At 51.3% G+C, this 12,895-nt stretch overlaps 2 protein-coding genes across 3 annotated transcripts in view; one reads left to right on the top strand and one right to left on the bottom strand.

Annotated features, from left to right (window-relative positions):
* Positions 1-2,896, bottom strand: part of DENND2A (DENN domain containing 2A) — a 58,705-nt gene extending 55,809 nt beyond the window's left edge. For both annotated transcript variants that reach the window (XM_084206048.1, XM_084206049.1), the window contains exon 1: positions 2,761-2,896. The gene's annotated coding sequence lies outside the window, so the exon portion shown is untranslated. The remainder of the gene's footprint in view (positions 1-2,760) is intronic.
* Positions 2,897-3,774: 878 nt separating this feature from the next.
* Positions 3,775-12,579, top strand: ADCK2 (aarF domain containing kinase 2; the record flags this gene model as incomplete). Its single annotated transcript, XM_084206029.1, has 8 exons — positions 3,775-4,704; positions 5,357-5,503; positions 7,013-7,141; positions 7,791-7,886; positions 9,686-9,952; positions 10,782-10,910; positions 11,025-11,078; positions 11,706-12,579. 8 exons carry the CDS (start codon positions 3,775-3,777, stop codon positions 11,847-11,849), a joined length of 1,896 nt encoding a protein of 631 aa, XP_084062155.1. The 3' UTR covers positions 11,850-12,579.
* Between the last annotated feature and the right edge of the window lie 316 nt (positions 12,580-12,895).

Consider the following 12,895-nt stretch of genomic DNA (forward strand, 5'->3'; position numbering starts at 1 on the left):
AAGGAACTGCTATGCAAGTGCATTAAAAGTCCTATTTCAGCATTTCTTTCATAGTAGAGGCCTCTTCCAGCCAGCTCTTGGGATCCTGCCAACAGACATATCAGCCACTAGAACTCAAATCCTTCCGCTGAAAAACGCTTCCCTAAAGAGCTTGCACCCAGTTCTGCAGGCCTGAGATCATCACAATTAACCAGCTTCAGCAAGGGTTTAGGACAGCTTCTTCTCCCCTGCCATGGGTTTAATGGTGCACTACACAGCCTTTTCTCCCCTTGGTCTGGCCTCCACGTAGGAAGGAGCAGCTTCCACACAGCTCCAGTCAGGAAATAAATGTCAGGTGTTACAAAAGGAAGGGAGGACCAGCTGCTTTGAATGATGCATGCAGGGGATCCAAAAGAACATGGCACTCATCAGACACTTCTGAAATGCTCAGCATCTCTCCACCTTTAAGAGATTGGCTCTGCTGTGTGACGATTTCATCAGCAAATTTCTTAAACTTGGGGAAGGATTGAGCTTGCTTCTGTGCTCCCAGAGTGCCCAGCAAAATAGAGATTTGAAGTCCTGTCTGTATGAATTAGTTGTCATGGCTGATATTAAGAGTAACTCGTTGGAAAAGCTACTCCTGGATTTAGATCATCTCTGAAAAACACAGCTTACGGGGTCTTTATTTATTATCTTCATGTCAAAATGAACATTTCTAACATGTAAATACAACAGGCACGGGAGAAAGACTAGCCTATTGTGTCTGACAAAGGATCTAAATGTTCTTCTTGTTTCTGGAGAACAGAAAGCACACACAGAAGTTGTCTTTGCAGACAAAATGTCCTAAAAGCTTGCCCAGGGCAGCGAGCTGGGGGCAGTACTGAAAGCAGCACTTTGGGACACTCCACATGCACTTGTGCTCTACAAGGAATGCTGCACTTGGGATCTGAGCTGAGGAGCAGGGAGGGTCTTCTGCGTGGACTGCTAGGACACGGACGTGCCGAAGGCCAGCCCAGGCTTCAGCACAACCTTCTCACCCACGCAGGCAGAGTGGTCCCAGCAGAGCCATCAATCTTTCCTCTGCTTTTTGCATCCCTGGCCACTCCAGCGCCCTTTGTTTTCAGTGCTTTCTCTTCCGTTTCTCAAAAAGGCGCCTTTTTACCCTGGGAAATCCTGTGGCTTTCCTCTCATTTCCATACTTAGTGTTCTCAGTTGCTTCCAAGCCTGACCCAACGTAGTAGTTATCCATTTTCACAAGCTGAAACACTGCCTGGATTATTTTGAAAACCCAAACAACACCCAAAGAAAAGCCCTCAAACCCGACATGCACCAAAGCCCACAAACACTACCCCAAAGACAACAATTCAGAGCACAACACAAGGGTGGAGGAAATGCATTCCTTTCCCCTGCCAGGATGCAGTAGCAGCTCCCTTTTTGGTGGTTCAGAAAACAGGCCCAGTACACATTATTGGACCTCACTACCGCACACCAAGAACCAGTGGTCAGTAAGGTGGCAGCCAACACAGAAAAGAGCTTTTTAATCCACCACCACCACCAGCAGCTCCGCTCACAGCAGCAAATAAAGGCCCCATGGAAATCCCTCTGGTCAGCTCTATCCTCCCAGCTGAGCTCCAGGCTGGAGATGCTCTCCTCCAAAAGCAACAAACTTAAACAACTATTTAAATGGCAAGAGCAAAGGTGGCTGGGAATAACTCAGGGTCAGGAACAACTTGCTGACCTGTCTTGGGAACAAGACGTGTTCTTGCAAAGAGCAGAATTAAGGGCCCATGTTAGCACTTAGTCCCTGCAGCTATGAGGAGGCTCCAGTGCAGATCCAAGCAGTCAGAAAGCCTCAATCCTCCATGACCAACACTTTTCCAGCACCAAGCATCAAGAAACATGCTTACTGGACACTCAAAAAGCCAAAACCTCTGAAAGTGCCCCAAATACACCTGGCGTGGTTTTACCTCCCAGTTTGCATTTGACACCTTGGGACCACAGCAGCAGCCAGCTGTAATTTCTTCCTTGTTCCCTTCCCAAACAACATTCCCTTCTACCAACTGCCTGTCCATTAGCGCCCATCATCCTTGGGTACAAGAGCGGGAAGGCAAGAAAGCGTTTTACTCCCCAGGACAGGTGAATACTCCCACCGATCCCCACCGGGAGTCAGAAATGCCACCCTGATAAGGCACAGGCTGCACACAACTGCAAGCGCTCCTTCCAGCCGAAGGCAAAGTCAGAGGAAAGCAGGCTATCCGGAGCAGAGAGAGAAGTGCAGGGCTAATATCACACGGGGATTCGGGGTTTTGCCGAACCGAGAACTCTGGCCGTTTGCTCCGGCAGGCCCCGGGCTTCCCCCAAAGAATGCGCTTAGCGTTTCCTCCTCTGTTTTGTGCCGGAGACCGAGGCAGGGCTGAGTTCACTCAGGGGCCCCGTGCTGGGTGGCGGGGCTGCCGCTGCTCCCGACCCGCTCTGCTCGGCTTTTCAGCAGCGGCCCCGCTCCCCGCGGCCCCGAACCCCCCGGCCGAGCCCCGCTCCGGCAGCGGGCCCGGCCCCCCGCGCCCGGCGGGAGCAGCAGCCGCCCCGTCCCGGCGGGAAAGCGGCTCCCGGTGCGCGGGAGCGCGGGGGGACTCGGCTGGCGGCCCCCTCTTTCCCTCTCTGCAGCCGGGATGAAGAAAAGCCAGTCGGGGCGCGGAAGGGAAGAGGGAATTAGGGAGTTTTTTGGAGCGGCACCTCTGCCCGCTGCTCTATCGCCTTAGCGTTCCCTCGGCGCCTCCCTACCTTCCTCGGTGGCGGCAGCGGAGCGGGGGGGCCGTGTCCTGGCATGACGGCGGCGGCGCCCGGCGCCGGGCTGGCGGCTGCGGACCCGCGGCTGGGGGCTCCCGCCCGCCCCCCGCCGCCACCGGCCCCGGCCCCGGCCCCGGCCGCCCTCCGGCGGGAGCACCGCCCCGCCCCGTCCCGTCCCGTCCCGCCCCGCCGCCGAGGCAGCCGCGCCCGCCCCTCGCTCCGGGCATGGAGCGCGCTGTGCTGCCCGCTAGGGGGAAGGGGGATGCCCGGGGGAGGGGACGGGGGCTGCCGGTGTCAGCAGGGCAAACCGGAGCTGAGTGAAAAGCCACCGTTCTGGTTGCAGACGGAAAGATTTCCGGGGAAACGTAGAAAGTCCTGACTTGCTGTCACCCCAGTACCCGTCACTGGCACGGCTTCCCGAAGCTGATGGGGTCACAGAGCCATCGGGGGAGAGCGCCTGGCCAGGAATGCCTCAAACCTGCAACACGATTTCTATCCTTTGATCTGAGACTGAGTTATTAGGGAAAGGTGCTCCAGCCAGGGGCTGGTCAGACACTGGAACGGGCTGCGTAAGGCAGTGGGCACAGCACCAAGCCCGAGAGAGCTCAAGAAGCGTCGGGACAACGCTCTCGTGGCGCGACTCCTGGGGTGACCTGCGCAGGGCCGGGAGCTGGACTCCACCATCCCGACGGGTCCCTTCCAGCTCAGGAAATTCAATGTTGCCATGATTCAGAACTGACGGAGGGGTGAAGGCCCCGTCCCAAGCGCGGCCCCTTCCCGCCTGTCCCGTCCAGGGCAGCCCGATCCCGAGGGGGCGCTCTCGGTGCGGAGGGAACAGCTCGGGCACGCGCCTCCCCCGCGGCACTCGCGTTCCCGCCAGGCTCTCGCTGCTGGCCCTTTAAGGGGCGGGGCGTAGCAGCGCTCCGGGGCGCTGATTGGCCGGGCGCGCCCCCCTCCCGCCCCCTGCCCCCGGCGGGGGCGCGCGCGGTGGCGGCGGGAGCGCGCGCGATGGTGGCCGGCGGCGCCGCGCGGCTGCTCCCGCTCCCGGTGCTCGCGCGCGCCGCCGCCTTCCGGCTCCGGCCGGCGCTGCCCGGGCGGGCGGGCGCGGGGCGCTCCGGGCTGCGCGCCGGCCGCTGGACCGCCGTGGCCTTGGCCGTGCCCGCGGCCGTGCCCGCCGGGACCGGCTGGAAGGAGAGGCCGGGGCAGCGCGGCCCGGCGTGGGCGGCGGAGCGCGGCGCGGAGCGGCCGCCCCGGGGGCTGCTGCGGCGCTTGTGGCTGGTGCTGCGGCTGGGTGTGCGCGCCTGCGGGCTCCTGCTGCGCTTCGGGCCGCTGCTGCTGCTCTACCCGCTGGGCCGGCTGTGGCCCGGCTTGGGCGCCCGCTGGCTGCGGCTGCTGCGCAGGGCGGCCGAGGCCGCCGGCCCCACGTGTGTCAAGCTGGGCCAGTGGGCCAGCACCCGCAGGGACCTCTTCTCGGAGGCCTTCTGTGATGAGTTTTCCAAGCTGCACGTCGAGGTGAGCCCGCACCCCTGGGGCCACACCGACGAGCTCTTGAGGAAGGCCTTCGGTGAGGACTGGATGGGCATGCTCAAGTTCCCGAGCCGGGAGCCGGTGGGCTCGGGCTGCGTTGCCCAGGTGTATAAAGCCTATGCTGACCTGGCTGCCATCGGTGGCTCCCGGGCCAAGGAGCTGGAGCAGAACTCGGAGCTCAGGTCCGCCTTTGAAGCGTGGGAAGTGTCAGGCTTTAGAGGCCTCCTCGGGTGGCTGAGAAGGAGGAAGAGTAAGGAGATACGGGATGAGAGGAGCAGGGAGGAACCGAGTTCTGCAGACTGCTCCCAGGGAAGTTCCAGGAGTAGGATGTCCCTTATGGAGCAGAGGGCCAAGCCACTCCCGAATGCAGATCCGTCATCAGCCAGACATCTCGTGCCTGTAGCCATTAAAGTAAGTCATGTGCCGAAATGGTAGAGGTATGAACGTGGAGCGTGCTGGATGAGGTCCATCCCGTGGAGAGGAGTAGCTGGCCAGGGCCAGGTGGAACAAGGAGGGATGCTGTCTCTCCTGGTGTCCTTGCTCAGTGCTTTTGTTCCAGCCAGCCACAATCCCCCGCTCTTGCCAAATGGACCTCAAGATGTGGTGTGGCGTGTGGGTACTAGGAATGCCTCAAAGGGCCCAATTTGCATTAAAAGAATTAGTATTAAGGTTGCTTGCACCTTCCAGACAGCAAACCTCCTTCTTTGCTCACATGAAGAAATCTGAAACATAAAAGTGTGTTCCAGCAAAGTTTATTTAAAGAAACCTTATATTTGAGCAGCTTCAAATACTACTAAGGGACAGGGCAAGACTGAAAGTGGTGTAAAATATCTTTGGGTGAGACTGTAGCCTCCAGCACTGATACACTGACTTTGACAATGATAAAATGTTTCTCTATGACCTAATCAATGGCAAAATGGGAATTCTTCTGAGGACTAGCCAAGGAAGCTGGTTCCCTCCTATCCTCATAAGCTGGGTTCTGTATATTTGAAATGTATCACCTGGACTCATTGCAATGGAGTGTCTGGGGGGGTTGATGTTGCCACTGCTCGTTCTTGTGCAGGTCCTGCACCCTGGGCTGGTCCACCAAGTCCAGATGGATCTGTTTCTCATGAAGATGGGCAGCCGCATCATTGGACTCCTCCCTGGCTTCAAGTGGCTCAGTTTGACAGAGATTGTGGAGGAGTTTGAGAAGCTTATGATGCAGCAGGTATGTGCCAGGCCATGGTCCCCAGCTAAACAAAACTGCCCTTTCTCTTGCTCTGGCTGCCTCTAACTCTGTTCACACCACTACATTTAAAATGGTTCGATGAAGGCTGACTTGTTCTTTAGTTCTGTTCTTTAGTCTAATCAAATCACATAACATTTCTGTAGGAAAGCTTACACGCTCACAAAGTAGCAAAACAATGAAAAAACAGTCTTTATTAGATCTAAAATTATTTTTTAGACTTTGGAAACAATGTTTAGACTTTGAATGTATTTTCTAGTGGACAGCCTGGACAGCTAGCTAGCCATAGTCAGAGTTCTTTTTGCAGCATTGTGAAAGGTGAACACTAGTGAGACACCTCTCCTTAGGAAAGAATCTCTCCAAGCAAGTACTCAGGCATGTGGGTTTTTTCTATAATTCTACATATATGTTTGCAGTCTGTACTCACTAGTCATGTTTGTTAACACTGATATATATAGGCATAGATAATGGTTTCACAGACGTTAATAACACATTCTACTCTGTATTATCATCAGACTCACAGTGTCAGTAAAATTTTGCAAACAGATCTGAAAACATCCTGATTTACTAATGTCTTCTAGAGATGCAGTCCTGGAACATTGCTACTATCAAACTTACAAAGATCTCACTGCAGCTTAATTAGGCTTATGTTTCTATGAAATGAGCCATTATCTGCTAATTTAATTTTTGTGTCTACATTGCAGAGTCTGAAGTCTGTAACAAGCTTAATTGTTCTCTACAATTCCAAAATCTCTGCACAGTAAATGCATGCTGGGAACTGTTACTGTGGTCAGATGTGACTCAAGATTATTTGTACCAGTTTGGCAGAGCTTGGGTGATGTGCAGAAGACTGAGAGTTAGGAGAACATCTGATAGGCTCATTGTAGCTTTTTCCCTTTGAATGAATATTCCTGGGATATTCCCCACTGCCAGACAAGGGAGGAGAGGCAAGGTTATCCTGCCTCCTTGAGCAGTAGCAGACAGTATGAGAGATGCCCTTGGGTCAAGACACTGGATCACTGAAGAACCAGGGCCTGGACTTGGCATAGTGGATTATTTTGTAGGAATGACATTAAATTTCTTCCTGCTACAGCTGCCTCTCTGTCAAGTGAGGCTGTGGCTGCAGTTCTTCTATCCTGTCTGCCTGCCTTGCTGTTTAGACAGCAAGCTTCCATTCAGGATAGGATTCAGTTCAGGATCTTCTTGTATTTTTGAATATAACGTGGTCCTGGTCTATTTTGAGACACTGTGCCTCTAGTAAGGCACCCATATTTCAAAGGTTGGACCTGGCTGTGCACCATCCATTACCCAGTCTGCTCCTCTTCCATCAGGGAGGCTATGAGCCTGTAAAAAGCAACACTCTTACTTTGCTTCCATTCTGCCTTTCTGACTTGTTTTGTTGGTATTGAGTATTGCAATTCACACCGGATCCTGATGATCTAATCCTAGTTGATTCTCATTTCCAATCTGCTTTTCTATTTGTCCCTGGAGATTGACTTACGCTACGAAGCCAGGAATCTGGAGCGCTTCCGACAGAATTTCCTAGATGTCGATTTTGTGAAGTTTCCAACTCCCCTTTGGCCCTTGGTAACAGCAGATGTTCTAGTGGAAACATTTGAGGTAAGAATTGCAGGGCGTGGGGTTGATGGTAGCAGTGAGAAAGCCCCAAGGAGACCATGGCTAGGAGGTGTTTCTTTTTGAGAAGGAGAAATCAGAGGCAGAAGGATGCTTTTTTTCTTATTTGCTTAAGGAGATTGATGTCCTTCCTTAGTGTCTCTTCCACTGTTTTGTTTGCAAACATCTGCATCCTGAAGACAGGTAGCAGACAACTCTGTATAGAAGTGAACACTTGGCCTGAAAGCAAGCAGACCAGCAGTGGGTGCAGCCACCCTGTGCTTTGCAAACCAACACCACGTTTCACCTCTCCTCTGTGCTGGGTCAAAGCAAGGAGCTCAGCAGCCTGACACTTTCTGATCCTTGCCTCACTTCCCTTGTGGATGTTGGAGTCCCAGATCAAAGCTACTCTCAGGCTTAGTTTTCCTGCGTGTGACCCTGGCAAGGGTGTTTCTGTCCCTGGAATACCGTGTCTTCCCAAGCCAACAAACCCTCGGTTCTGTCATGTTCTCCATCACACTAGGTACAGGCTCTTTCTGCCAAGTCCTTTCTAGAGTATTATCATCACCTTCCCTCCACTCCTGGCACCCAAGAAAAGGTGTGTTTGAAGGTGGGATGCAGGGGGTGTTTGACTCCAGCTCTGTCTCTGTTTCAGGAGAGTGAGCCCATTTCACGCTACCTGCACGTGGAGATGGGCACAGAGCTGCGGCAGAGGCTGGCCAGGATGGGCATGGACATGCTGCTAAAGATGGTAGGCACCTGGCTGGGGATGCAAGAGAAGGTTGTTTTCCTGCAGAAGCAATTCAGTTTGGATAATAAGGCAATGTGGCTAAAGAGAGAAACCATTTGCTCCCTAGCTGTACCTGGTCTGGGTAAAGCCTGGGCTGGACTCGGCCCTGCTTAGGCTCTGACACAAGCTCTGCCACTGCAGAGGGGACATCTGCCTGCACACAGTAGGACTGGCCTGTGCACCTTGGTCAGCCTTTGCTTAGAACACCCACTAATCAATTTGATGAATATTCACCTATTAGCCAAGTACCTTAAAGTGCAACATTATTAGCAAATGTCATGTGCTCTGCAGAGATTGTGCATATGACTCAGAGGGAAAACAATGAGCTGATTTCTTAATTTATCAACTCCTCTAAAACTGCCTTTTTCTTAGGGAGAACTAAATCTGGAGTAAAGAGAACAAACCTGGCCAGGTTCAGCTTCTGGCTATCTAGCTCTTCTGTGGCTGAAATAATCTGGAAAGGAGTGTTGAGAGGGTGATACAAGTGTCTTGTGAGGGGCTGTGAGAACCAGCAGGGAAGAGTTGCAAAAGCTCCTGACAGTACTGAGTGTGTGGGCAGTGCATGTCAGATGAAATGCTGCTGCTAACTGCAGCATTGTGCTGGGGCAATAGTGAACCTCCAGTTCTGGCTCCAGGTAGTATGACAGGCTCTGAAATAGCTTTTACTACTCAGAAAAGCAATGCTGGAACCAGAATAGTTTTATGCTAAGATTGGTTTCAAATTTTAGGAATGGGAAAGAATTAAAGAGCAAAGAAACAACTTTATGTCTGTAAGTAAAACAAATACCTCTTTCTGGAGTACTCTGCAGTTCTTGTCCCTTGATGCCCAGGACCCTCCATTTCAAGGGCTGTAGCAGAACTAGAAGAGGTGCAGAGGAAGGCAGATAGGAAGATTACTTGTGTGGAACAGCTTCCATACCAGAATGGTGAAATAATTTGGACTCTTAACTCTGGAAAGCAGAAAGATGAGTAGCTTATGTCAGAGATTATGCAGTCATGAGTGCACGAGAATGAATATGGATCTATTGTGTAGGGTTTCTCAATAAGGAGGACATAAAATTGGCAGAAGAAATTTTTTTCAGGCAACACCAAAACCATATTTTTTCACACAGCTCTAATTATTTACATGGCAGTTGAGCAAATTCATAGGAGAAATCCATGAAATACAAAGATAATCTCCTTGAGGCAGGAAGTCCTGTAGTCCCAGGTCACCAGGAGGTTTGGGGCAGGGGAAGTACTGTTTGGTTCTTGTCCTCTTGCCAGTCCTTTTTGGTGCTAACTGCTAGCAAAGTCAGAGAAGAGCTACACAGGTTTATTTCCTCTTCTCTTGCTTTCCTTACTTTTCAAAGGAGTTGTAATGTGGGTTGGTTGCACTAGACAAACGTAACCATTCACTGTAACCATTGTCACTGTAATACAAACAGCCTGTTCTTACTGCATCACTCTTTGCTAAGGCCCACCAGTGTGCCCCAGTTTAGGGCTAATTGCCAAAGGGCACTGCCATTCCCTGCTGGGACTCCTGGCTGTCCTACCTGACCTCTAGCAAACACTGGATCACTTCACACAGCCCTGCTGACTTCCCGAGTGCCCGAGCTGGTCTCCAGCAGAAGCCACCAGCTGTGGTGCTGCCCAGGGTGATGTCCCATCACTGGTAATGACAGAGAACAGACCACAAACAACCCTTTGCCGTTTGCCTGGGGGTTTTTTGTGTCACCAGGTTTGCTTGGAACGAGCTGCTCTCACACTTACCTGTCCTCCAGATCTTCGTCGACAACTTCGTCCACGCCGACCTGCACCCCGGGAACATCCTGGTTCAGGGCACGGCGCGGCCAGGGCTGGGTGACACCCCGGTGCCAGGGCTGGGTGACACCCCGGTGCCAGGGCTGGGTGACACCCCGGTGCCAGAGGTGCAGCCAGCCCTGCGGCAGCTGCGCCTGGTGCTGCTGGACGCAGGGATCGTGGCGGAGCTGCAGAGCGCCGACATGCAGAACTTCCGCGCCGTGTTCACGGCTGTGGTCCAGGGACAGGTGAGGCCCCTCTCTGGCATGGGGCTGCCTGGGGAAGGGAGGTAGCTCTGGAATGCAATGGCCAAAGTGAGAGTTTTCTATTTCCCCTTGAAATGCCAAGAGGGGTAAGGAGCCTTGCTAGCATCTTATCCCCAAACGCAAGGACAAGTTGTTCAGCTGCAGCAAGGAGGCTGCCAGAGTGGAGCAATTTCTGGGCCCCAGGAACCAGAAGGTTCTAAATGGGAAGTATTGGCTGCCCCTTCGTGGTTAGGAATACTTCTGCTGCAAGTTAGGACTTCCTGGGAGCCACTGTTGCAGAATCTGTCACGTTTTGTTACAGAAGAGGAGGGAATGGGTTAACATCTTGATCTGCCCCACATGTTCCTCTCTGCAGCCTTGCTGCTGGAAGGCCCATATGCCTTCCTCCGTTTTGCTGTTGTGTCAGCATCTATAGAGGAGAGGAAGGAAAACAGGTGTGTGTGGAGGGGTCTGACCTCTGCTAGGCTCCTCCATGTGAGGGGAACTACGTTATCCTCTTCCCCACTTGAAACTCACTGTCAGATGGACTAGAGAACCCAGTGCTGGTGTCTCCTGTTCATTCTGGGAACAAGCATTGTGCTCCTACTTGCCTGTTGCTGCAGGGTGAAGGGCTCACTAACACAGCTCAAGAGGGGCACATTTTGTCTTGGTCTGCTGAAGCATGCTAAAGAAGCGATGCTAATCCATGCCTGTATCCAGGCCCATCCTGTGCTGCCAGGGGCACTTCTCAACTACTAAAAGCAAGAACTGCAAGCATCTGATTGCAAGTCACCAGTGATCAGGTTCTGGTTGTGCTGTTCTTGTTTCTCAGGGGGAGAGGGTGGCAGAGCTGATCCTCCACCACGCCCGTGCCAACCAGTGCCAGGACATCGAGCGCTTCAAGGCTGAGATGGCAGAGCTTGTGACCAGGGTCCGGGGGAACACCATTGCCCTGGGCAAGGCAAGTGCACCATGTCACAGTCCCACTTACCTGCAATTCAGTGCAACTTGGCACTGAAAACTGAAACAAAAAGGTTTTTTGATCAGCTGTTAAAATTATCCTTGCGTATTACAGCTTCAGGTGGGAAACCTCCTCTCCAGTGTCTTCAAACTACTGATGACCCATAAGGTGAGGTCCTGTCCCTGTCCCCTTTAATAGCTGGAAGTTTATCTGGGGAGGGAGAACTACTGGCAACATGAGGGGCTAACAAGGAGGGGGACTGATTTTTGAAACAAACTGCTAGGAGAGGAACAGCAGGATTGCATACAAGTGGTGCAGGCATGCTGTTTCTCAGGTCTTATACACATTCTGCCAAGCCCAATTTCTGTTTTGGGTTTGGTTTGGTTTTTTTTTGGGGGGGGGAGTGTTTGGCTTTTTTTTTTTTTTGGCTCAATACTTCATTTAATGGCTGATACTGTCTACTAAAAGGAATATTTTTGTAACACATAGTTTTTCCTACCTTTTTTATAGTCCCTTAGACTATAGAAACCTCCTTATAACTGATTATTTGGGGGACAAATTTCCACAGCTGCAAACAACTTTGGAAATCAAAAGACCTGTGGTGGCTTGAACGGGGGTTGTCAGCCACAGGGCTGCACAGTCCAACTGGTGGAGTTGCATTATAGTTTCAGGTGTGCAAATGCCCTCCCCAGCCTCTTCCCTTCCCTCCCAGCTTAGGCAGAGCTGGTACCTTGGTTGAGGGGGTACAGAAGAAGATAATATCCACTGAGTCCATTCACTCTGTTGTGGTTCCAGGTGAAGCTCGAGAGCAATTTTGCTTCCATCATCTTTGCCATCATGGTTCTGGAAGGACTGGGACGTTCACTGGACCCTGAACTGGACATCCTGGAGGCAGCTAAGCCACTGCTCATCAAAACTGCAGCTTCTGCCCTCAAATAGACTCCTGTGCCTGCTGCCTTCTCCCTGTGGGGGGTTACCTGTGCTGCCTGGGAGCTGCCACAGAGGAAGCTGAAGGTGAGAAGTCACGGGTACCCCAGAGATGAGGTGCACAGTGGCTGCTCTCCACTAATGCTGCCTTCAGTCATTTCAGCCAAGCACCAGGCACGGGACGATCAGAAGGTCTGTTCCAGAAAGCAGGAAGAATTTGCACAATTGGACATTTCCCACTCATTGCACAGGTCTAAGAGCTAATATGCTCTGGTAGTTTTTAAAAACATCTTCAGAAAGATGTTGTTAATTGATCAAGTCTGTTTTAAAATATATCAGGTTAAATATTTAATTTACTGACTTACCTGCACTGTGGTATGAGAAATTATGTGCTAGCATCACCTAAGCAACACATTCAGGCTGAAAAAAGCCAATAAACCTGTTTGTCTTTTATACTTTTAACTTCTACTTTTATTGTAGAAGTGTCCTAACATCCTGCATGTAATGGTCTGCTCTTAGTCATTTTGGATTACAAAACCAGACCATTTAAATTTTTTTTCAAACTTCTGTACTCTAGTACATTATGATAGGAGTTTGGATTATAAACAGCATAATAAAATATTTACCTAGGCAGAAAAAACTAATTCCATAATAAAAAACAACTTCTGGGAATATATGTCCTGGTCTTAATTTTTCTTTCTGAAACTGAAGAGGTTTATTTTTTTTCTGCTCTGTGTGATTTTCTCTACTACCCTCCCTGGTGCTCCCCTGGTTCCACTCCACTCACAACCTTAACTGATATGCAGATACTTAGGGATACTTAGGGTTTTTTTTTCCAGCAGGTTTCAAACCAGAGTCCAAGCATTTTCCTGATGGATCAAAACCACACTGTGAATGTTTAAAATCAAATAAAGCTAGCAGAAGAGCTGGATTACACGTGGCATTTATCATCAATTATTTTAATAGCAGTATTAAAATGATTTTATGGCTGCATTTTAATAGTGAGAAATACAGTCTATGAATGATTGGAAATAATGTGGTACTGAATATATTCCCAG

Source organism: Fringilla coelebs (assembly GCF_963513975.1).
Source record: "Fringilla coelebs genome assembly, chromosome: 5".
In the NCBI taxonomy this organism is placed as follows: domain Eukaryota; kingdom Metazoa; phylum Chordata; class Aves; order Passeriformes; family Fringillidae; genus Fringilla; species Fringilla coelebs.